The sequence below is a fragment of the Megalops cyprinoides genome, chromosome 20 (assembly GCF_013368585.1).
Source record: "Megalops cyprinoides isolate fMegCyp1 chromosome 20, fMegCyp1.pri, whole genome shotgun sequence".
NCBI lineage: Eukaryota > Metazoa > Chordata > Actinopteri > Elopiformes > Megalopidae > Megalops > Megalops cyprinoides.
In genome coordinates this window covers 22,807,320-22,833,791 of record NC_050602.1, presented here as the reverse complement: position 1 = coordinate 22,833,791, position 26,472 = coordinate 22,807,320, and the positions used below count along the sequence as shown (strand labels likewise).

General features: G+C 47.1%; 1 protein-coding gene across 1 annotated transcript; it reads right to left on the bottom strand.

The window, feature by feature from the left end:
• Window positions 1-777: 777 nt before the first annotated feature.
• On the bottom strand, window positions 778-26,350 carry miga1 (mitoguardin 1). The gene is made up of 16 exons (XM_036554806.1): window positions 26,274-26,350; window positions 24,399-24,567; window positions 22,698-22,866; window positions 22,365-22,495; window positions 21,887-22,022; window positions 20,958-21,094; window positions 20,286-20,409; window positions 11,621-11,721; window positions 7,023-7,126; window positions 6,677-6,749; window positions 6,319-6,405; window positions 6,138-6,236; window positions 5,806-5,940; window positions 4,781-4,834; window positions 4,134-4,250; window positions 778-2,469 (listed from the first exon to the last, which is right to left on the bottom strand). The coding sequence occupies exons 2-16, from the start codon at window positions 24,504-24,506 to the stop codon at window positions 2,251-2,253; spliced, it is 1,794 nt and encodes a 597-aa protein (XP_036410699.1). The 5' UTR covers window positions 24,507-24,567; window positions 26,274-26,350; the 3' UTR covers window positions 778-2,250.
• Window positions 26,351-26,472: the final 122 nt, after the last annotated feature.

Genomic DNA, 26,472 nt, shown 5'->3' with positions numbered 1-26,472 from the left:
CGTTTATGTGTTTGAAATAATGCAAATAATTTGCGCGTTTTCTTATGATGAAATTAACTTTCACTCTACTGTGCGTTTTCCAATGGATGTTTTATTTAGTTTTTCTTTTGTCTTTGGACACCCAGGAAAAGTTGTAGGGTCATATCTGGCAACATAAGGACGATTAAGGATGCCCACATGATGCAAATGTATTTAGGGATGTCTGCATCTCCGAATATCGCACGAGGAACATTCTTGTCATTGGCCACCATGTCAGTTGCAACCACTTTTATTTTTTTGGCTCATCTATTGCTTATGAAATATAAATCAATAGTAAATTCGATTCCCTTTTTGTCTTATAAAGAGCAGGTAGAGACGTGTACAGTTTAATGCACAACCAAGTTTTTTTTTTGTTTTTTTTTTACAAACTCCTTCAACTGATATTTTTGTGGGCACATCATTGTCACGATATAACGAGAGCAGAAAATCTCATTTTATTGCATTAAAATTAGAATTTAATATTCCTCTCCAAATATTCCCTGATATATGATGAGTGTGGATGATGTTGTTGGCACCAGAGTATATTCAGCTGAAACTCATCAGGTCTGTGGACCTCACTTGTGTACTTCTAAGCCAAGACAATTACCCTGGTGTTTAGACTGAGATTCAAGTGGTTTCTTGAATGATACCGTGCACATACACAACAGAAACTCTGGAATGAAAAGATACCCAAACAAAAGCCCAGACTCTGACAATCCTTTATTTGCTTACAATGAGCATACAGATGAGAGATGGAAATGCAGTTCTACTTTGTACACGCTGGGGAAGTGCAATTTTATATATAAAAAATAAAATTACTCATTCTCATGTTTCCTTTGTCTATCATCCAAATAGCTCCCCTTTCTCACAGCAGTAAAACAGTTGATGAATTGGAAAAAAAAACTATTTTTTATTTCCTTTTTGGTTTAATAAAGTTATCTGGCCATGTGTCAACACAGCTATTATGTGCTGACAATCTGAGAGAGACACACACACACACGCAGAAAACCTCCAGGCTAACTGAAATTTGTTGTTGAAACGAGCTCATTGATAACACCAGCAGACTGAACAAATGGTCCAGTTTAAGCAAAGCCGGCGGAGGGTAGAGTTTGGCAAGTTGGCACCTGGTCTTCAGAAGTTCCATAGAGAATGGAAAACGCAGCTGGGGGGGCTTCACAATTGGGCTTCCAGCACCTGCCACTTCCAAAAACACCTGCCAGGAAAAAGCTAACTGCTGCTTGGGGCAAAAAATGTGCTTAGAGTAAGGCTTTCATATTCCCTATTTGTGAACAAAAAAAAAAAGTGATACATTCACAACAGCCTTACGTTTGAGTATAAAATGGCAAGACAGTGTTTTATTCTGGGCAATACATTGAGAGCTCCAGCAGTGCGAGGCCAAGTGAGCCAAGACAGAAGTAGCTACATCCAGAGCCTTGTGTTCACTACATGAAAGTCTACCAGTTGCAAATGGAACTTTTGACAAGGCATATTTAGCAGCAATGTGGCATTATATATATATATATAAATACAGTCAAATATAGACTATATATAGTCAAAATACAAAGTCATCATCTAACAGAAGAGCAATACAGTCATGACTCATTTTAAACGGATATAGTCAGAGGATGATCTGGAGCAGTCCAAGAAAAATAAGGTGCCACATCGTTTCAAGTACAATGAAAATAAATACAGCCACTATAACAGCAGATCTTTCCTCACACGGTCCAAAACAAGTTAACAGAGGCAGTCATTTTATTCGTCCTTTCTCCTAACCCCTTTTCAAAATCTGCGTTTTTTTTTTTTTTTAATTCAGTTTATGACACTGGCGATTGTGAACCCGTCCTCAAATAAACTACTCCCTTATTCCCATGCTTTTAGGCAAAGCTCACAAGAGCTGCATTCCAATTGTGCTGGCAAAGAGAGGGTTAAAAAAATTAAAGAGGGGGGTTTGGAGTGTTGGGGTAGAGAAGGGTAGCTGAGGGAGAGGAGTCTTTGAGGGAGTGGAACTGAGGTAAAGGAATGATCGCTTTTGGGCAGTGTTGCAGTGGGGAGGGGTCTCAGGAAATGGGTGTGGTCTGAAGGCAGGCTCATATATGAGTGGGAGGAGCCAATTGAGAGATAATGCATGGGGCCAGCTGAATGAGAAGAGCGTGTATAAGGTAGGTGAGTGTAAGGCGGAGGAGACAGGGCAGTGGAGAGGAACGTGGGTGGGGTGAGGGCTAGGAGGGGGTCTTACTGCACCCGAGCCTCGAGCAGAGAGCTGGGCACCAGGGGCGCCTGGGTGCTGACGCAGCCGTTGAGGTGACGCAGGGAGTCGGCCCCCAGGTAGGCCAGGAGCAGCTCGGAGCGGCGGTGCAGGAGCTGCAGCATGTCCTCGGCCAGGCTCTCCACGCTGGAGTAGCGCACCTTCTCCAGGTCGAAGATGTCCTTCAGGAAGAACAGCACCTGGTCCTGCAGCAGTGGGAGACATCGCTAGCACACCTGTCCCGTGTAAAACATACTCACATCTGTGTTTAACTGCACATGCATCTGCACAGAATTTCAGTCAGAAAAGGCAAGGTTTACACTCCGCTCCAAATCAACACAGATACAGAACCTCAAACTCACATATGATACGCTACATGACTTCACAAAACACTTGGTTGGCTGGTTCACATCTAGGAGACACCTAAATGCACCTTACGGCAATATTTAAAAGAAGCTTTGCTGATGGTAAAGGAAGAGGTTAAAAAGTTTTGGGTGACACCCAAACACCAGGGAGGCAGGGTGTCATCACCTGCCAACCGACACAAACATCGAACTCAGACACGAATGGCGAGGCTGTATGGAAAACAGACGAGTCCCCAGACAATCTGATTACGACAAGTGCGCGCGCACATGTGGCTCGGCCGCGGCCCATGGGCCTGTGCCAGTTTCCTCTAGGTTTTGGGAGCGCTGGCTGGCGCAGCCGTGCTGTGGAACAACCAGGCTCTTCACACGTCCAACAGTAGCCCTTCAGACCCGTGGGAAGAGGTCACTGTCTCAGAGAGGCCCCAAACTCTCCCGCGCGGCTCGCAGCTGCCGCCTTTACAATGTCTCTCGCTGAATCTGCGTTCCTTTACAGTGTCTCTCGCTGAATCTGCGTTTCGCTCCACAGTCTCATTGCATTACATTATTGTCATTTAGCAGACGCTCTTATCCAGAGTGACTTACATAGGTTACAGTTTTTACATGCTATCCATTTACACAGCTGGATATTTACTGAGGCAATTGTGGGGTAAGTACCTTGCCCAAGGGTGCAGCAGCACTGCTCCAGCGGGGAATCAAACCGGCAACCTTTTGATTACGAGCCCTGCTCCTGACCACTATGCTACACTGGAACCCCCCAAGTTTTGGTCGACTTGTACGTGTAAACAGGGTTTAAAAAGAATTCAGCTCTGTGGCACAAAACTGGAATATGGCACGTTTTGACCTCAAACGCTCGCTGCAGGGCACAAATGAAGTTCTAGGAGTCAGAGCAACACGCCTCATGACTTCGTGTTCCAAGCTACTTTTCTTCAGGATATTTATATGCCCTGACAATATGCAATAAACGCCTCTGAGAGACTTTTTAAACCAGACGCAGAAAACTGCTTTCGGTGGAAGGGCCATTTCAACATCCCACTCACCAGTGTAAACTACTTCAGCACAGGATGTTAAACAGATAATGTTCAAAAAAGAGCCTTGAAGTTGGCAAATATACAGTATGTTATGTGGTTAACCCTGAGGGTAATGCTACGTCCCATTTAAAGTGTCAAAATACATCCAACAGAGTTTGGCCAGGTGGAAAATGAGGTGTTTGGCTATGCACAGTGTCAGCATTAGCTTACAGAAGCAGGAAAAAGGAGTCCTGCTCCTGAGATTCCATTCCTCTCTGTGAAATCAATACAACGCCTGCAGATTCCTAAACCAGGCCCTCATTTACATTTATATATATACACATTTGCTAAACTTTTATATTTATATCAACAAAATGTATGATTCTGCGTACATATATGATACATATACATACATACATGCCTACATGCATTCATCCACAAACACACACACACACACTCAAAGTAAAGGGACCAGGTAATCTGTGAAATGTTCCGCACCTTGAAGAAGCAGCAGAAATCGTGGAGGGAGCTTTTTGGCCCCAGGAAACCCCATGCCAGAACAGGGCTTATGTGCTCACAGACAGCGTAGAAGTGGGCGATGAATCCATCCGTCACCTGTTTGAAATGGACGACTGGTTTTTAAAGCTGGTCCATAGGGAAATAAACACCTCTTCAGGTAACTACATAAAAACTGGCAGAAGCCATCTAAAGACAACATGCATGAGTGTCACTTCGGGTTATTTTATGTAGCATTTGGGCTGACATAAAAAGTACATGTCATTCATACACATTCAAAGCCTCTAACTTTAAACTGTCAGAGTACATGACACAGTAGGCGCTATGAGACTGCTTTATAGAAACCGAATTAATAAAACTGACTGTTTATGAGTTGTGTAGTATGCTTTATGTATTGCTTATGAAGATGTTTTGCGGACTTCCCACACTTTATGCGGTATTAAAGCACCACAACACATATTAGGCAGTACTTTTCAAGCCCTAAGTTTAAGCCTATTGTCGTTTCAGAAAACACAGATGTATCTCCTCGTACGTCACGCGCTTTTTCGGATAATCACAGTGCATTCTGCGGCAGGAGGAGAGCTTTTGGGAAGCCCTCCAATGGCAAATTCCGTTCACTTCCACTGTACCTTCATGTGCTGTCTCTTCTGCTTCAGCACTGACCAGCAACTGGATGCCACGGCCTGCAGGGACATAAAGCAGCGGCCTGTGATGAATGCCATGCATCTCCCGCGGAAACGGGTCTTATTTGGAACAGAAACATGGCACACGGGGCCGATTCCAGATAAAACTTCATGTAGCTCCTCCGTGAAGTAATACTTAGCATTTTTTCGCCAAATGCTTTTGGATTGAGAAAAAAAAGGAGATATTTTCCCCAAATAAGGTTACAAATAATCAAAGCCAAACACACAGGCTTTCCTCACTGCGCAGAGCTGAAACCCACATTTCAACAGAGATATTTAACCAGATTATTGTATCCAGTTTGCTGAAGAGGGGCACAAAAGACATGAATAAAGTGACATTCATAATGATTTCATGAGTGAGTATGTCAGAGAGAGGCCAATAAGGACTGTCAGCCTTATCAGAATCATGTTTAACTTGAATTTTTAATGACACTGCAATGGCGGTAATCACGTTTTAATGGCACTGTCTGGGGGCGTAAACTGATGGCAGGAGGACCAATGAGAGAGAGTCTTTGTTGAGTGTTTCTCTCAAACACACACTAGGCCAAGCGGTCCAACTACAACACAGGTCACGATAAGGAATGACTCAAGGATTTGACAGAGGGTGAAAAACTATTGCTCGAAGGGTCCAGAGGCAACACCATGCAAAACAATGAAATGATTACAATGATCCCATGCAATGATGAGAATGTTTACAGATATCGTTTTGACTCTGACCTGGATGTATGATTTGAACATGCATCGCCACTTCCACTCAAACACAAGCTGTACTCTGCTGAGGGATGTGGCTGCTAGTATTCATGGTTATCTGGTCATAATTGGCTGACTGCTGCCAAAATGCTGTGATTTCACTTGGCAATTACACCATACTGAGTATAATGGTAACCAAACTCTCGTCAAGTGCTCCAAGAGACGTGTCCATCGGGTCTAACGTTCCCCACATAACAAAGCGAAGCGTCGCGGCTACTCACGGTCTCTTTGAAGGCGCTGTTAAGCCAGCGGTTGTTGACTACGTTCTGGATGGAAATGGGCGGGTTTTCCAGATCCTCAAAGGAGTCCATGAGGATGAAATCCAGGACGATGTCGTAGAAGTTCAAATGCTTCACCTGTCAACGGACGGTGACACAGCGCAGGCACTGTCTGAGTAAAACAACACTGAACGGCTTCCTAAATGTGATTTTACAGTTTCACACATCATCAAGTCTGAGTGGTTGAAGTTCAGAAGCATTTTTGAGTGGCTGTGCTGACTGATGATGATGATGATGATGATGATGAAGACGGACACCAGTAAGGCTCTCCTCACCCCTCGTGTGGCCAGCTCCACCTCTGTGTTCTCCCAGTGGTCAGTATGCTCCAGGAAATTCATCATCTCCTCGAATACCTCCTCAAATCTCTTTGGGTTCTGCCAATCAGAAACCTGTGTCACCTCACTGCCTGACGCTTCTACTGTGTGAATGACAATCTCACGTGACTAATGCGCTCACCTTGCGTGCTTTCACAATTATGGATGACAGAATCTTTTTCCCTGCATCAGCCAGAAATACTCTGGTGGGTCTTTCACACAGAATAACCTGAGGGAAAACAAGCAAGGCTTCAGTTCTTAGAAGTGTGCTGCAAAGTGAAAAGCACTTCTATTCAATCAAATCACACTGCAGTTTGTCCTGAAATTTGTAAAATGAAATTAAGCCTGATTTTTTTGGATATTTGTGATATTTTTATTTGTTAATTTCACTGTTGGGTAGGTAACTTAAAACGTTTCATTTGCTATACTTTAACTCAAAGTTAAGGACAGAGTGCATTTCGAATCTCGGCCAAACTGCTCTGCTTTAAAAACTGTGTTACCTGACAAGCCTGTCGCACGCAGTGTAACTTTGCCAGGAAGTCAGTGTCTCCAAGACACTCCAGCATCTCAGTTCTGTGGGCAAAGAGTGAATTTTAGGGTTAATAGGCATAGTTCATATTTAGAGGTGGCAAAAAGGTACGAAGGTGAAAAAAGCAGACGACATACACAGACATGCACAGTGTGGTGGTAGGTTATATTTATAAGTCTGTGTTTAGTTAAGGTTTATATGTATGTGTGAAGCCTCATCCGGGCCCACTGGGGGTCTCATCCCCAGCCTTTCCTGAGTGCTGTGGCTGTCTGCACGTGCACACAGCTGGGGCGCAGTGCATGGCTTGGCCCCCTTACCTCAGCACCCTGCAGGAGATCTTGCCCTCCTCTGCCAGCTGCAGGGCCTCCTCGTAGAGGGGGTAATGGCAAAGCGCACTCCTCAGCTCCCGGTGCTCTGACAGCTGTTGAAAAGGGGGGGGGGGGGGGTGTGTGTCAGATGTGTCACCAACCGTTCCAGACAGAACCTAAACCACAGGCCTTCACTGTGAACACAGAGGAGGAGTTCAGCTCAAAGGCAGCAGTGAAGCTGTCTCCTGTTCTCATTCTTGGGGTCCCCCCCCCCCCCCCCCTCCTCAGTGAGGAGTAAGGGGAGATGTGTCTGGACAGCAGATCTGGCAGACACCTCCACAGCTGGGCCGACCGCACACTGTGAAATCACACTTGATTAACACAGACAATGCTAACGTTGGGCTCTGGAGGGATGGTTTTTTTTTCCTTCAGCCATTTTCACTTTCCATCCCTGTCCATCAAGTCAACTTTTCACTCAGCTCATAACCACATTCCTGTTGAAATCCTCAATTCAGTGGCTTCAACTACAATCTGAAAATGTGTCGCCACTTCCACTCTGACGTGAGCTGTACTCTGCTGAGGGATATGGCTGCTAGTAATTCAGGGTTATCTGGTCATAATTGGCTGATTCCTGCCAAAATGCCATATCTTCACCTGTCAGTTACACTATATTGAGGAAACTGCGGAGTGAAACATTGGCTTGACAGTCTGGCTATGGATGGAAAGTGCTAGAAAAAAAAAAACAGACCCCACTTATGCGCAGCCTATTTGAGGGAGCAAGTGAAACCAAACTGGGTGCAAATAGTCTGGCTCTAGCAACCGTTGGACCAGCCTGGAGTCACCTCAGCTGGGCCAACTGAACAAAACAACCCTTGGGGGGCGGGGGGGAGGAATGCAGGGACCCGTTAGACAGGCCGTCCACTCCTTTATCTCACTGCAGTACACAATCCCCATTCAAAAACAGGTCACTGGAAGTAGTGGCTCTCTCTCTCTCCCTCTGGACTGGGGAAATAGGGTCCCAAGCAGTTACATGCTCCAGGGTATACAACGCAAGGCTCTCCATGTACAGATGTAAGGTGTAAACCCTATTTATAGGCATCCCTGGCTTTCAGACAAGCTCTGACCCACTTTCAGCACCGCCCCCCCTGTCCTCTCTGTCCGCTGGAATCTCTCCTTATCTGCATTCCAGCCGGTTATCGGCGGATGGACATATACCAGTGTGATAGCTGAACGGGGACAGGGGGTGGGGGGTTCACGTTATCTGTGTCAGTGAGTGATGGTGGCCCTCTGGTGATCTTCTCGGCAAGCACACCGTTGCGGTCTGGACCCGTCCCGGTCCAAAATCTACACATCTACGCATTTATTAACAAGGAAAAAAAGACTTACGAGACAAGATTTAGGGCTCCTGCATGGCTTTTGCCAGAGCCGCCGCTATAAATATGCATTATGAGCTTGAGGCCACTCTGCAGCTAAACTGTGATTTTCCCTGCGCAGAGCTGCGCGGTGCTGGCACTGCACCGAATCTGCGGGGGCTAACCCCAGAGGAAGAGGAGAGGAGAACGGCGCAGTCCGGCACGTGGTATCGGGATTGCGCGGGAGGAGATAGCGAGTTGAGCTCTGGGGACAAACCCTGCCCGCCTCTGTGCCCGCCCCTTCCCCACCGGTACACGAATGAAGTGGAGCGAATCACCGTGGCACGACAGGCATGACGTCAGCCGCGGGTTCCGCACAGCCAGACACCGGGAGAGGAAGCTCCGAGCTCTACCAGCGTCGGGGGGGGGGCAGAAACGCAGCGATTCCTACACACCGGTCAATAGTAATCACGCTGATTAATGATATCACACACATTGGCGCACAGCCGGTATTGATTCCCCCACTAACACACCAATTCGCTTATAAAGTCATGTACAAAAAGGGATTAGGAGCGCAGGGCAGCCATCATAAATCAGGCTCCAACACGCACAGAGACGACTCCTGCTGTGATGCAGGAGCAAATGCAACATCAAGGTCTGAATATCAATGGCTTCTCTTTCCGGCGACTTCCAGAATTTCTCTGCATGGCTTTTACTGTAATCCCAAGGGGTTCCTCTGAGCACTTGAGAAACTGATGACATTAATTAACGAGAATGGTGAGGACTGTAAATTAAGAGTTGGAATGAATTATCCTGTGTGTTCTGGTGATGATGAGGAAAGTCTGGCCTGTGTTCAGTGCATCTCAATGCCATATGAGGCAGGGGACTCTCAATCCGGATATGGCACTGCTGCAGTTCCATTCATGAAAAAGCTCAAACAGGTGTATGCTCTTGCCCTTTCTGCTTATAATGCAGTCAAAGCTGCCCCCTACTAAAAGCAAATACAGCCTACTGCATGCCAGAATGGCTTTGTACAGTCACAGCTCTTAGTGGGGAAAATGGCAGAATGTCTGAGAAGACTCTGACTGGGGAAGACTCCGGAAGGTAGGAGGAGTCTCAGAAACCCCTACTCTCTGACTGCCCCCTCCTGCCTGGGTATGGGGGACAGACGGGCTTTAAGTTACCCCTCAGCTGTGGACACACATCATCACCGCGGTGACGGAGCAGGGGAGTGGGACTGAGAGAAGGAGAAGTGGAGACCTTCAGCTGCTGCCCCCCCCCCCCCCCCCCAAAACCACAGATTACCACCTGTTAGGGGAAACCCACTCTGTCTGCTCTTTCACAGGGAGGAAACCTCTCACCCCGTCCCTAGACCTTAGCTTCCTTAGCTTCACCTGCTCTAAAAAGAGGCACAATATGAGGCACTTTACTGCCAGAACTGTATCAAATACACACTGAGACAGCCAATCTGATGCCATCAGTTATGGGCCTTTGGGTTCTTGTAAGTTAGATTTACTGGTAAAAGATCTCACCACTCTGTCAAATCATCCACAGTGATTTTAAAGCAATCACAAGGAAAAGTCAGTCTGGAACACAGAGCCGGGGATTATCTAGGTCATATTTAATCTTCTGAATATGCCTCGTGCTTGGGCAACAAAATAACTGTTTGGAGACGTATTTGGTCTGCAAAGACAAATGGAAATAAAATAGATTTGAAATAGGCAAATACACACTTTCATGTAAAAATGAATGGAGTAAGCTCGGAGTTATAGAATTGCCTATAGAGACATGCCAAGGTTTAACCCTGGGAAAGAAAGGCCTGAATGCCATTCCCTGTGTCTCTCTCCTTCTCTTTCCCCCAACCTATCAGGACTGGCCATCAATCAGAACAGGTCTGCAGCACATGCTAATCAATCACTTCAAACGTAGTACTGAGCACAGCTGCCTTTGGTTTCACTGGTCTCCACTGCCTGGCTACTGCACTCAGCCCCAGCCTCATTCTGTTCCACAGTGCTTTCCTTTGCAGCTAGCCATAGTGTATGTCAAGGCTATGATTACAACACGCAATGTGTTCATTTGTGTTGATAGTTGTATATCCTTGTATATCGGCCCAATGACAATTCGCAGTGCTGACATCTTCATGGAATGTCTCTTCACTGCTGCCTACAGTTCAGTCTTAAGTTTGCGCGATGCATTAAGCAAATGAAAACCTGCTGCCTCTAACTACATCCTGCAAACTTACGCAACATCACATCTTGCAACAAACAGCACGATTTAATATCTGGCATTCCTTTTGAAGTTTCTCGGGCTTTTTAATCATGATAATGACAGTGGTTAGCATTGATATAGCCCATTAAAGGCACTGCATAGCCAATTCATGCAGCGTAAGGAGCTGCCCCCCCATTGTGGCTTTGAACACCATGATCTCAGAAACCTAAACGACCCACTAGTGTGGCATTCCACTTCTCCACACTGCTCTCCTCCTCCTCCATTAGCTGATTCTTTTGCACCAACAACACAATCATCAGTATCTGCTGGGTGATGACAATCAGCGGCAGTTAGCCTGTAATGCCAGTAGGGCTGCTCTGCGGGTGGCTCGGCTCCAAACCTCTCCCGCACCGTATGCATTCCTGACTCGCGTTCGGAAAGTTGGGCGCAAACCGGGGGGGGGGGGGGGGGGGGATGGTGGGGGGGAAACGGCTTTGAAAAGAAAAAAGGACACGGCCTCAGAGGACTCGTAATTCGCTTTGAATGAGTACACTACTGGGAGAAAATGTCTTTCCCGCTGAAGACTGCGGTTCAAAGCTTCCTAAAACCTCAGGCCTCGTACCGCTGCCTGGTGCAGGCCGGGGCAAGGACGGGGCAGGTGCGGTTTGGAACGCTGCCGACCGCTCCCCTCTGGCCCACAGTGGATTTCCTGGTTCCCAGAGGCCTGCGGCTGTAAGAACTGCAGGCAGGGCAAAGGTCAGCAGATCTGAACACTCCCGTTTTTCCTGAAAGCTTGAGGAAAGGGTCATAGACGACCCATCACTCACTGGCGGGAGTCTGGGAACCCGCGTGTTGTCCCAGACCCAGACAAACGAATGATGTGTCTGGTTGCGTTTTGCATTGACCTCCTTGCATATGTGGCGGTTCTGTGGTTCTGCAGGAGCGAGCCGACTTCCAATAGGAGCCATGTGCAGGGCCGCCACCACTGCCTGACCCCCGGGGCACCATGGAAACCGCACGCGCGTGTCGGATGGTCGGGTCCCTTACCTCAGCGGCGGACACGAAGGAGTCCGTGGAGGCGATGCTCATGGTGTCCCGCAGACAGAGGTCGTCGCCGTCCTCTCTCACCGTGATGTCGGTGTTTTTGTCTGTTGGGGAAAGGGAACAGGCGAGCCTTTAGCGGCGTTAACACCCGGGCCAAAGCATGCTGAATCACTCGGCTTCATCTGAAATATACAGCCTAACCTGGAATCTGGAATGCTGAGGGCTCAGGAGGACAAACCTCACAGCAAGACTCCATAAAAGCGTATAAAATTTATAGAGGCCGATAAATGATGAAAAACTGTAAGGAAACAGAGCCGGAGAAGAGGCCCCCAGGATTAATGTGCTCTTCAATAATAAAATTATTTCACAAACCACATTCTGTACACACACTGGAAATGTGGGCAGCACTGACTGGCTCGGCTGCTAAATTTAGGTGACGTAGCTGTCAAGGTTATAGCGGGAAGACTGGATGCAGGAGAGATTCAGAATGTACTGTACATTGCACGGTACTGCGAAGCATTCTTTCTCAGTGCCTCTCAGAGGTCAGTGTGCACACAGCTGTGTGCAATATCCAGAGGATAGCTCTCCCCATAGGCCTGTTCTACAGTTCTCTTTCACCTCCCACCTCCTTCCCCACACTCTCCTACAGACAGCGGCCTGGTCAGTCGGCAAAACCAAATGCACAATGTCAAAGTGGCAACCAACTCATCATCAATGTACAACAACACTAGCCTGATCAATTATTACATTACAGCAGCTGCCGCCTTTAAAGTCTCTTGCCGAATCTGCGTTTCGCTCCACAGTCTCATTACATTACATTATTGTCATCAAGCAGACACTCTTATCCAGAACGGCTTACATAGGTTACAAGTTTATCCGTTTATACAGTTGGATATTTGCCCAAGGGTACAGCAGCAGTGCACCAGCCAAACTTTCGGTAACGAGCCCTGCTTCTTACCACTATGCCACACTGCTGCCCCACTAATGAGTCTTATTCTTATCTAGCTTCCACTTCGTCACTGCAGCCCCCAGGATCACAGAACCTCATTTTTATGTCTGAATCTGTGGCTGCACTGACGCGGGGGCAGGACTCCTCAGTTTGGGTAGCTGAGAGAGCTCCCTGGCGGTGACTTCAAAGTCCCGCTGGGGCACAGTCCCCTGGGTCTCATCCAGCGATTTTCATGTGGTGAAACGGGCTGCGTCTGGCACAGATGTGACCTGACGTCCAACAGACCAACAGTCACTGTTTCCTCTCCATATCAGTTTACAGTGCGCTAACGACGCCGCTATCAGTTCCCGGGGTCCGCCTATATTAAGACCTCCTGGCGAGTGAAACCTGGCCGCGGGCCAAAAGGGTCAACGGAACCGATTCCTCGTTTAGCGCGGACGCCGTTACAGTGACCTCCTCGGCCGATGTGCGTCAAACAAACGTGTACCTGGCCCTGCTGTGAACACTGTCCACAAATCAAGACGCGCTTGTGCCCTGACTACACACTTCAGCGTGACAGTTTTAGGCTGTCCTTCAGCAGGATAGCAATGAGCACCTGTCAAGATTAACAGTATAATTTCTGGTTCACAGTTAAACAACAGTGTTGTGGCACAACTGTAAGTATAATGTCAAAAGGTTCCTCATCTCCCTTTTTTACATTCAAACCATTTCAAAACACAACTATGAGAAAGATTTGTGCCGATTAATACAGATGACCTTACCCTTACCTTACCCTTACCTTACCTTACGTATGTTTTCTTGTATCTATCCTTGTGTGACTTAACTAAAAACCTTCTTTAAGTTGTTAATTAAAATTTCATTAACATTCATCAAGTTATTTTATACCAGAGCTGATGACCTCAGCTGAGGTATAAACTAATATGACAAAATTTCTTATGAACCTCTTTTTGTCAGACATACAAGTTTCTTTCTGCCTCATCTTATGTCCTACCGCATATAAATATGGAAGTGTGCTGTAAGACACTTGATTTACTGCTGTGTGCTAGGGGAGGGTTAAACTGGCCTGGAAACTCACTGGGTAGAGATACACAGTGGTGCTGGAACCATGCGCAGAACTCTGCCTGTAAATATTTCAGCTGTCGCTCCAGAACTGTTCCTTTTGGATGAGAACCCAGACATGCTGACACACCAGGACGTGATGAGTGATGAGCCCCCACACACACACACACACACACACACACACACACACACACACACACACACACACACACACACACACACACTCTCCTTTGGTGTGGATTTATGTAGCAAAATGCAGGAGCATACTCCTCCTGCTGCTGAAACACCTCTATAGTAGAGCAACCAATGTCACAACAACAGGGTTAAGCCCATCTGGCTTTGCTGTACCGATTCTCCTCTGCCACTGCCTGCCAAAACCAACACGCTATACACTGAAGTATTTCCATTCATACTGTTCAGAGGCATTTACCACTCAGAATCACATCCTACATGCTGGGAAAAACAAACTATGAAAGCAAATCTATGGATGAGAGGATCAGTTATAACTAGGTGATGTGTTCACTTTGTCTTCTGGTCACTGTGACCTCATGTTTTACAGGGTAAATTTAAACTAGCCGAAACCCAGCAGCTGTTTCACAGATAACTGTTACACCAAAGACCCATCTGTGTGAATGGTAAGCACAGCTTCAGAAGGAAAAAGGACTTCTGCCTAAAGCCAGCAGCCAGCTTAATCGCTGAATTGCTTCTCTAAGACACCTTGCTCTTACTGGCCACATTCAGGTGAAGGTAGCGTGCTCAGTGTCTGAACACTTTAAGACGGTGGTTTGATCCTGTGGCCGGCGCATGTCTCTGCAGAGGCCCCTTCTCTCCTGCAATCTTCGTGGAAGTCACGTGCCATGTAAACATCCCGATTCCTCAATCCACAGCGTTGCAATAAACAAGTGCCGTCTCCACCCACGCACGGGGTGCATCTGGAGCGCAAGTAAACAGAATAAAAACACTCCGCTTCTTCACAAACGGCTCAGTCTGGTCTGGCCTAAATGCCCTCACAGAGGACGCAATGTACAGCCGCCATCTTTACCGTCTGGGGGAAAGGTCACCGGCATCTGTAGAATTCTAACATCGATACATCTCTATTCATGTTGGAATTCTACGGACCCTGAAAGAAGAGAAAGCAGTGACTGAGGGAACTCTCGGTGATGGGGGGGGGGGGGGGGGGGGGGGTGAACTTTGACCTTTTGAGTGTGTGTGTGTGGGCAGGTTCTGTGTTAAACCCAAGGCCACAGCGGTCTACCTCAGCTGCTATTTGTGCATAACCTGCTCCCCCTCCCTTCCCAACAGCAAGTTTAAATGCTGACACATAAAGAGCCAGACTGACCACCTGGGGACAGCAGCAGTATGTCACCACAATGAGTGACAAACGTCAGGCAGCTGGAACCTGACAGCACATTTTTTTCACGCCAAAGTGGACACGCTATATCAGAGAACATGCTGCCAGCCTCACCTTTCCTGAGCCAACCTCACCATTAAAAGATGTTTGATAGGTCTCTTGGGTGTGGCTAGGTTACATACTGGTTAATACTACTATAGTAATACTAGTGCATTATAAAACATTATTATATTATTACATTATGTATTACTACACTAATACTAGTACAGTACAATACATAATGTGATAATACATTTACAGTAGTCAATACTACTATAATAATGATGCATGCTCTGTTCACAATATAACTTTGCTGATGTAATCCAATCCCGTTAAAAGGAAGCACACAATCTGAAAGCATCCAAGATGGGCCTTTGTTGTCATCGTTTATGTGGCTGCGTGTGTGATGTGCATTAGTGATGTGACAGTCAGCCCAACCCCAGCACAGAGAGCCAGTGAAACGGAGTGCCGTTAGCCTCTTCTGCTCTGTGGGGATGTTTAATCCTGGGCCCTGCGTTTCACAGTAGCTGCTGCCTCTCGCTGACTCCCGTCACACAGCGCTTTTGGATGTTATTTGGAATGGACTGTTATAGCCAAGGAGAGCGCTGCGAGCAGAACTTATAGCAGGCTTTTCCCCCTCCTGGTTTCCCTCAGCCCCAGGGTTCTCTCCCCTTCCCTTTCACTCCTACTGTAACAACAGAGCTGCCATGTCCTTCAGGCAGTGAGCCTTTCCACAGATGTGAAGCCAAGAATCAGCTGCTGCCATTCATGCTGGTATTATTACGGCACTACGACACTACCACCCTTACTATGCCATTCAAAAATTGGGAGCTTTAAAAAGGCAAAAAAGAGAGGTGACCGTTACTCAGATGACATCACTGGAGAAGCCCCTATCCTTCGCTTCACTGTGGAGCACTAAGTGGCTATTAGCTGTGCGTGACTGTACTGAAGGACTACATTTGCCTTGCTTCAGTGCTTCTGCACAACTGCAGAGGTTGCCGTGGCGAGAAAAACCTAATGTAAAACTGATAATTCCAAAAACAGACTTGCGTGAAGGGAAAAAGCAAAATAATAATAAATAGCTAAATAAAAAAAACAAAACATTTTTTATTTAGTAATTTAACCATAACCTTAACCCTAACCATTTACAAGCACACCATCTTGAACCCTCACAGGAATTATGATTGTATTATTCCGATACCTTGATGCAGTATTGAGGCTGTGTGAAATTAGCCACCGTTATAAACAACAGCTCTGAACTTCCAGCTACACAGGATGTTGGCCAGCTGTGACGCAGCAGGGCATGGCCTAATGAACCCAAAATAATGATGAACTACGCTGGGGAACATCCCATTGGTGGAGTCTGACGCCACTCCCCCGTCAGGCTGAACAATGCTGCCAGGACAGCTGCCGAAAGGTCAGCGTCGGCCAATCCATGTTTAGCGGGACAACACTCACCTCACCATGGTTTCTGTCCCCCATATCACATTACTACAGGTCAAACAGCTCTCTGTCAGGATTAGTAAAGCCATGCATGGTGACACGGTAAGATGAGACCTCCTCTGTGTGTTAGGTATACTCTGCAGAAATATGACTTGCTGAACGGAAATAGGATGGTGATTCAATTCCCTATCAAAACCCACCTTAAAACTCAACAACATCATGGGACACGACAGCAAAAGGGTATAAATAGTGTTGTGGTGTCAGCTTATAACAACATCAGTATGAACGGCCAGACTCAAGCTCAATAAAATGGCTCTCAAAATGGCTTTGGGGTTGTTATAGCGCACACTACGAAAAGCTCACCAAAGGCACAGTAAATCTACATTAGCGAATGCCATCCAAGCATTGATGACACATCCTTTATAATGATGCTTGTGACACAAAGCACTTTAACACAGAACTGTGGCCCCTGGACAGGAAGACAGGCCACTGCAAGGTCATAACCCAAATTAGACTCTTCATTGCCAAGCGCACATTATAAAAAAAGTCTATCTGGTATCTTTCTAACTTTTATGAATAAGCCTTTTTTATAACTTTGCTAAGACTACACTACTCTGACCACAAAGCTTCACAACCAGAACATGGCACAAAAACAACAGCAATAACAACAATAGCAATAACAGTAACTGGCTTATTGATAGCAGAGAGACCTCAGATAAAGTTGTACTAAAGGCAACTTGGCCGCTGAGTGCAGCAAGATGAGTCTAGTCCCATGGGCAGGCCAACTGTACCACAGGACACTTACAGTTTCCTAAGTGGGCGTATTGGGATTTGCTAGTTTGTGCTGAGGTTTGAGGAACGAATCAATATTTACTTGGGGGAGCCTATAGACTGGAAATGTGTGTGTACGTGCTGGAGGGGGTTGAATGATGCCAGGTCGAGACTGGCCATAGTGCTGCCCTCTAGTGTTGATCAGGTGGAATCATGTCCTCGTACTAACATGAATGCACGCACACACACAAAGCTAATTCCATTTCTTGGGAAAGGGATTAATGTTCTCTCCCTACCACTTAAGCGATGGATTGGTCACATTTTCCAGACCAAACATGTCCTCTCATAGAATTCAAACATGCACATACAAAGTAACAGTAACACACATACACTAAGGAGACACACTGTACAGAGATTGTGATACAATGGTATAAAATGGTAAATTGTATGAAACAAATGATCTCTAAATTGACTGGCAGATTAATTTTTAATGATCAGAGCATAATTTTGTTTGTCACACAGTAATTTGGAGTCTTCTTGGAGTATCTGCTATGTCCTTAATGAGAATGTAAATTCACCTCTGATAATGCCACAGCACCGATTAGAGCAGAATTCAATGAAGTCTCCCCAAAGACGTGAGCTGAGATTACTTGAAGATTTATTCAAACACGCCTAGAAGCTGTCCTCGTTGCTACAAAGCTGCATGACGAACCCGCCAATGTGACTGGCATCGACACAATCAAAGAAGCCAGGCTCTCGAGATCAGTATGCGGGTGTCTGTCTGAGCGCCAGCGTGCTTCAGAACCCAGCAAGCAACAGAAGGTGACCTCTATGGAATGCTTTGCGGCTGACTCCCCTCGTGGTCGATAAAAGTTGGATTGGCTCACTCGTCTAAGCACCCCTCTCCAGGGTGGGTCCCACGGTAACCGACACCCTCAGAGGGGGGGGGGGGGTCAGGGGAGGTGGCAGAGACAGCAGACAGCCAATAGAGAGCAGATCTATTTTAATCCCAGACACACAAACCCAGGGCTGCTGCTGTTCTTAATGTCGCAGGCAACAGTTGCAGGAGCATGCTGAGACTGTCAACTGGAACGGGGGGAAAAATACCAATAATAAAAGGTACAGATTACTCAAGTCCTGCGCAAATTACTGTGCTGCCTGGCTCGGGGTAAAACTGCTTCAGCATCCGGTCACAAACCAGGGGAGTACAGCATTAGCACCGAGCTGACTTCCATGAAAAAGGCTGCATACAGGCAATCAGAATACAGGCTGTGTGGTTTCTGCACGGCACTTTCATTGCTCGGGAGCTTTGGTCTTACCGATGACATGAAATCAAAATTACGGGTCTTTGGGGTAGTTTAAAAGACACAGTCCTAGGTCATTACCCTGGAACCAGCCCAGCCAGAAAGAGTTAACGTAAATCCACATTAGCTGCCCCAAATCTGGTTCTGTGGAACGTAGCGAACAAATTATTTTCCAAGACTGAGGTTCTGTCAGAGGGCCAGGTTGTCTGGAATGCAGGTAACAGTTTTAAAAAAAAAAGACATTTCCTTCCCCCAGGAGAGAAACCAATCTCGGCGTTATGTGATCTAGGCAGCAGGAGAGCCGCATGGCTCGTAAATACATCTCCTCCGATTCCTTCTCTTGTCCAGGGGAGTCTTTCCGCAAGACTGGCGCAAAGCCCGGTGATGGGGAGGGGGAACGTACTTTTTCTGCCGTTCCAGTGTGTCAGCCTGTATTTCAAAAGGCCTGCATCAAAGCCCCCGGTCATTTTAACCTTCTGCTCTGGTTCCCTATGGTCACGCCACGCAAATCCATGCCTTTTGGAAAGAACGGTCCACAAACGTAAATCAATAAGGGGTGGGCCGATTCATATTTTGATCCTCACACGTCAATATGGAACTACACACCACTGTCCTTTGTGTCTGAGGGCGTGCTGGCACTTTGCCTGTCTGTGCACTGTACCATTGAAAGAATTAATAGTTTTGTTCTGTACGTTTGAGCACAGAGTCAGAGTAGATTTTGCACATACAGAATCAGTCATTAACACGGAACTGCCACGCTGGCTTTCCTTGTTTTTCGTGAGGCTAGTGTCAGAAAAACGAAACAGTGCAGTGAATAAAAAGGTTCAGATCATCGCAACAGCGTGATAAAGTCACGCCATAATGTGCCAAACAAGACATTTTCTAACAGATAGTTTACAAAAAGAGCTATTAAAACCAACCACTAAAAGGCACAGTACAAATAAGTGAAGCAAAGAGCTCTGTTTTGGCTCATGTTACTGGAAATGAAAGCTCAAGGTTGAAATAATAATAATAGTTCATCTCATACAGAAATCTAAACATGCTTTACATAGCTGGCACGAAACAAGATAAAATGCAATTTCAGACTGAGACAGAAACACTGAACTGAATAAAGATATTCAAATTCAAATGTATAGAAGAGGGTGTCTGGGCAGAGCAGCCCAGAAATGTGGGTAGATTGAGGGAAATGCCCACTTGACACAGTGATGAGATTGGTTACAGGAACTGTGTCTGCAGTTGAATGCCTCAGTTTATGTGAAAGTGAACGTCCTTGGACAGACACAAGGTCACAGAGGCATTTATGTCCCCAACCAATGCAAAGATTCGATTCACAGCGAGTATTTTAAAATCTATTCTTTCTTTCCCTGGTAACCAAAAGGGGGATGCAAAAACTGGCTTTGTGTGTGTGAATTTGCAAAAGTGGAGTCACATTCTTTTGGACAAACTGCAGTCAACGCAAAGAATTTGTTCAGTGATATTTCAGGTCTTGCCCGTATACAAGGTTGTTCAGCTGATAAAATACTAAATCAAGCAGGTGAGCTTGCAAAAGAGGAAGTTCAGTATTTTCAGTAAAGGAAATGCCATTTCCTTATACAAGTTCTAAGCACTAGCTTGTCTCAGGGGAGAAGCCCGTTTGAAAGCACCGTATCTTGCTTGCGCTTACAGTTTGATTACATCAGATAACAACAGAGGAAAGTTCCATTTGCAGACAGTTACGAGTTGTGACGGCAGTGGGCTGTGTGGGTGACTCACCGATGTCGTTGGCAAGGGAGGAGGGGTCGGACGCTCCCAGGGTGGCCTCGAACTCCTCCTGCAGGCGGTATGCCCGCTGCAGCAGGGACTCCAGCTTGTGGATGAACTCAGCGCTGATGATGTCCTGGAGGACGTACACACACGCGCACACACACACACATACACACACACACACACACACACACACACACACGGGCATGTGAGCTCTCCTGTTGAATGTCTGAGTTAGCTCACCCGTACCGCTGCACAACACACAAGCACATACACCATCTAGCGTTCTGTCGATTCCGACGGTTTGATTTGTGTTTGAGTGGTTGAATTAGCCTGGGCGGCTGCGTTTTTTCTGGGGCACTGCTGCTGTACCCTTGGGCAAGGTACTTAACCCACAACTGCCTCAGTAAATGTCCAGCTGTATTAATGGATATAACTGTAAGTCCATCTGGATAAGGGCATCTACTAAATGAAAACAACGCAATGAAAAGTTGATATAAAATTGACAGAGGGCACAGTGCTTCTGTCCATTTATTCACAAAGCAAAATTAATGCATATACTGGACATCACTAACTTCACCCTGATCTTCCACACCTGAATCTGACTGCCATGCTCAGTAGCAGCGTCCCCCGCACGCCCCCTGCACGCCCCCTGCGTGCCCCCCGCGAGTCCCCTCTCACCTCCACGCTCTCCTCGGCTATGGCGTCGCCGGCCCCCAGCTTCACCGCGCCGCAGCCGGCCTCGTCCTCCGCCTGCCGGCTGCGGAAGGTGAGGGCCTGCTCCCAGCGTCGTAAGGCCTCCTCGAACAGCTCCATCCCTGCGTCAGCGAGCACGGCGTCACAACGCTGCACACGAGCACACACGCACGCATGCACGCAGACACACATCCACTGTGCATGCACTGACGGGCAGGCAGCTCGCTGCCAGAGCGCCCATGGGCAAGGCCAACCAGCCAAGCAATGTGTTCTTTCAAACGGCCGACAGTGTAGCATGGTGGTAAGGAGCAGGGCTTGTAACGGAAAAGCTGCCGGTTAAATTCCCTGCTGGGGCGCTGCTGCTGTACCCTTGCGCAAGGTACCCAACCCAGAACAGCCTCAATAAACACCCAGCTGTGTAAATGGATGTAAAAACTGTAACCTGTGCAAGTCACTCTGGATGAGCGTGTCTGCTGAATGACAATAACGTAATGTTAACGTGAGCAGATAGAAACATACAGGGTACTCAAGAAGAGGACAGCCACAACATCTGTCCACAGCTGGAGGAAAACAGCAGGCTTCGGGCAGCAGCCTGCTCTGATGAGCGTTTCTATTACTACGGCAACTACATTACTATGGTAACACGTCACACTACAGAGGCAGAGAGACATCTTAAAGGGAACCAACACTACGGGGGGGCCTTCAGATGACTCACGCTTGTCCTGAACCCTTCGCAGGCATTCAGCCAAAGCAATGGCACCGCTGGCAATTACAAACCAGACACACAACGGTAACACAAAAGTGCTTACACGCCGAAGATACAAAAACGCTGACGCAAACATAAACCGCTACGGGTGCGAGACAGGAAGCAACCCACTCCCCTTTGAGGAGGGGGTGTCCCCCCCCATGCTCACCCATCAGGTAGAGGTTTTCGGGGGTGGTGACGGGGATGTTGACCACGTTGCACACGTCGCTGTCGTCCCCGGTCTTGTCCCAGCAGCTGGAGCTGTTCGCGCATGTGCAGCTGTTGGAGGAGTTGACGCTCTTCACCTTGGGAAGGAGGAGCACAGCGGCCCATTACTCATGCAGACAATGCTGACATCAGCACGACAAAGCGGTAGGGACAGTGTGGCAGGGACAGCACAGCTTTACTCTGATGTAAAATCAAATCCTACAGTGAACACTGAATCGTTTCAGTTCAATAATAAATCCCAGCAGTGATCCCCCTGCATCACACAGAGCCCACTCGAATCATTCCGAATTTTGGATCAACCCAGTTTTGAATAATTCCATAAAAAAATTAATTACATCCCAGCTCTTGGTTGCACTGGCATTCCTATATGATGCTGAGGTAGTGCTGGACAGGATGGGGAATAAGGGACGTGGTCTTACCGAAGCCAGACTCTGCAGGGAGCCGGACAGCTTGCTGTACAGGCCGCCATTCGGGAGGAGGTTGCAGGAGTGGCAGCTCTTGGAGTTTAACGAGAGGCTGAGGTTCTGACGACTGCTGGCGTGGCTTGAGTCTGCCGGGAAAGGGGGAGGAGGCGGTCGGCCCGCCTGTCAGAGCTTGGAGACGGACTTATTACATTACATTGCATTGCATTATCATTGCATGTTCATGTGCATGTGCACTGCACCCTACTCTACATGATTAACCATTTCATTATAAAGGATATCTATCTGTTTTAACCATGCAGATGGTCATTGTGTACTCTGCCACTGTACCCTTCTCTGAGGGAGCAGTCGTGAGGAACTCAAAGTTCTCCGGTTCCCATGGCGACTGGGCCTTCTTTTTCCCTTTCCTCCTCTTGAAGTGACGGGCGAGGAAGAGGAGCGAGACTGCACTGAAGGCGGTGATGGCGAAGAGCTTCTTGGTGCTGGTGCTGACCTTCACCTGCGGATGGGGAGGGAGAGGGGGGAAGGAGGGGTGGTGTGGGAGAGAGAGACAGCTCAGCCTGAATCATTATAGATGCTTCACTGACCCCTTAGATCAGGGGGAGCGGGCAGGGCAGACTTTGAAGCAGAGATCACAGAGGACAGGACACTGAATTTCAATTTAGACTCCGGTGGATCAATCTCTGCTACAAACACCTCCTGACACTGCAAAAGTGCACCTTTCTGTGGATAATGACAGACCATGCAGGAGCAGGGCAACCAGAGTGCGCCCAGTATCTCTCCCACCTCGCGTACAAAACTCTTACAAGCAGCAATGCAATCATTCCATCGCCCCACAGGAAGACACTTCACCGAAACAGGCTACAACCAGAGCTATTTGTTAAAAAACAAGAATATCAAAAATGGTTGAGATCCTTTTTTTGTTTATTTAATTCCATAAAAGGCCATTTCTTCCTGCCACCCAAGATTAATTCCATGGCAATATGATCTCTCCATGTATCATTAATCTCATATAAATAAGCAGAAGCTTTCAGAACATGCTCACCCCCCCCAGCCTCCCACCCATACTCCACCTTCAACCTGACAGCGGGGCCTCACTAGATTAGCACCATGGGAATACGCCCGTCACACTCAGACGCTCTGCAGTGCTGTAAATAAGGTGAGTCATCTGTAAACACCCCCTATGCCCACGGACAGGGGGGGCCCAGACGCTTTACCTCTGCAGTGAATGCTGCCTCCTGGTGGAGTGGCGAGGAAGGACAAGTCTAAAGAGGGGCTCACATAAGGATAACAGATTCCCATACGCTTTAGAGGCCCTGTCATGTGACACGCATGCCACTGTGTGCACTCGTGACAGTGCTGCGATGACTTCGGCTGCCCTTGCCATGCCTGCCACAGTGCAACAGCAGTAACACGGCTTCCCCCTGATTTACGCTCCATTAACTACATCTGCACGGCACACGCGTCTAGTCCGCATTAGTTGCAAAGACGAAGTGGCAGCGCAACCCGGAGTGTGCGCAGACACTCGACAGATGCTCTTATCGAGAGCAACCTGCAAGGCAAAGACACAAAAGTGCACAACGGGTTCCACAGAACACCAACAGAACCATGTCTGAACAAGTCTGACTCCACCAAGCAACACACTCACACGGAACTATAAATCTTTAAAGAGAAGTTGAGGGTTATATGACAATCAAACTTATCCCTGGTGCCAAGGCAACACATTTCGAGGTATTCGCACCCCAGCTTCGGCCAGGAGGATTTTAGGTTTCTTAAGAGGGTGAGTCACCTGGAGAGGCTGGGCTTATTGAGGCAAAAGTTAAGGGAGGTGAGAATGGAAGAAGGCAGCAGGGAGGGATGAATTTAGCATGCAGGCAAAGGAGCAACAGTGAAAATGCATTAAGGAAAGCACTTTCAGTCTTAGCACTCCTGCACCAAAAATCGCCAAAATCCCTGTATTCTTAACTTTTATCCTTTGTTCCACGCTCTGATCAAAGGCCCAGATGTCAGTGTGAAAAAGGATTTATTTACCTGGCCAAGGGAGTTGTAGACTGAGAGGGGGAGGTCCACCACTCGCAGCGCCAGGGCCTTGAAGGATGACTGGGAGCTACTGACCGTGTCTTCTGCCATGGTGGCCATTTCCCATAATTCCCCTGGTCAGAGGTCTACCCTGTGGCCATCCTGACTGCAGGTTTTTCAGCTGTGGAGGAAGAATGCAAACATCAGAATGGGGAAATGAAGATTTGGAAAGCCCATTTAGTACTAAGTCCTGGATCTATTTAGTACTAAATCCCTGAGAGGACTGTTCCTGGTGTTCACAGAAGTGTTCATGCTATCTGTTCAGCTTTGCTCCAATCAATGTTAACACATAGCGCCTGCCCAAAGACATTTCCCATTCCTCGCAGAGGTGAATGACGCTTCTACTGTGCTAATAGGTTTTGGGAAGCCAAGCCTAGTTTCAACATTGCGGTTTCCTCTGTTTAAAGCAGGGGAGAATACTCCATCCAATTATGTTCTCTTAGACAAGGACGGTGAAGCCTGTGGTACCTCATGATTAAGTATCCCTCAGACGCCTAGCTTCAAAGCTAAAAACAACACTGCGTTCTAAATCTCATTACACCTCCTCATTTGTCAGGCCAGGAAACGTGCTCGATAGATCGAGCTCATCAGAGATGGTTCTCTGGGGAAAAAAAAAAACTCAGAGAAGGTATTTGGTTGGATGTTTCACGCTTTTCTCAGACCCTCTTTTAAGGGACATCGTTGGTTCATGGTTAATATGTAAAATTATAATGGCAATAGCGATCACTCTTAGTTTATGAAAGAATTACCCTTTTGTCTAAAAAGAAAAGTAAATTATCTTGCTATCCAAGATATACCCGAAACATGCTTTTTTCATCAAGTAACTAATTCATTTCCCAAAGAATCAATGTTTATCAAACATTTTTCTGTTTTCAGCAAACACCTGACAGCCTATACTGCTAGCTATCTGAAAACTATACATAGATCACTATCCTGCGTGGGTACGTGCGTCTTAAAACGCACGCACCCACTGGCAGCAGACTAATTAAGAGATGGCGTTATATAGCAATGTTTACCGTCACTATATCTGTTATCGTATCCTTCTCTGCATCTCACAAATGGGCAGACAGCTCGCTTAGGTACATTATGGCAGCTATAAAGAGCCTGACCATATCGTGGAGTTCACCACTAAGGGATACTCTCATCAAGATTAGACCAGATAGCTAGGTATTCCGGTGACTTCCTTCGCACCATCAGTGACAAACAGGTTTTATGGTGAAATCGGGGATGCCTTGGAGAAAGAGTACACCGTGCACCTCACTGTCATACTCTCAGTGAATGGAACCCACCCCAACGAGCCACCGGACCGTTTCCGCGTGAATTGAAGGTAGCTTTTTGACACGTGCACTCTTTCATTGTCAGAACAATAAAAAACAGAAACAACAGCTCCTGCTAAAGAAACACCTAAAGCCAGTGCTTGCTAGCGTACTTGCTAGCTGGTAGCAATGTGCAAGTCAGCAACATAATGAAATCCAAGGGAATGTAAGCCAGCTAGCACCAGCTAGATGGGTAGAATGCAATCTGTCGGTAGGACGAGTTAAATAATGTCGACTGTTTGATGTTCTACGTTCACTGAACCCTGAAATACTATCTGCACTAGCTGTACTGATAAGTCGGGCTGTGTCAGTCGTAGCCAGCTGGCGTCGGTGTGCTTGTTAACACAGCACCAGCTACGCGTTTACTTCATATACAAAGATTACTCAATCAGCCAAAAATAAACTCTAATTAAAATGACAGTGATAAGCCCAAGGAAAAAACTTCATAGAGCTCTGCGAGGTGGTTTCAGTAAGCCCTCGGAAGCGACGGGACAAAAAAACAGAGCCTTACCTTTCTGAGTCCCGCCTGCCAGATGGTGGTAGCTCTTGTGGATAAAATGACCCTCACGTTGCAATTCTGCAGTTTACCGCAGATAGACGGAATCCAGGAGGAACTTCCCATGTGGAAAAAAATACTTCCGAGGTCAAAGGGAAACGCCTTTTGCACTATTTACTTTCACTGTTACATCAGCAAGCAAGCTTCAGTTTGT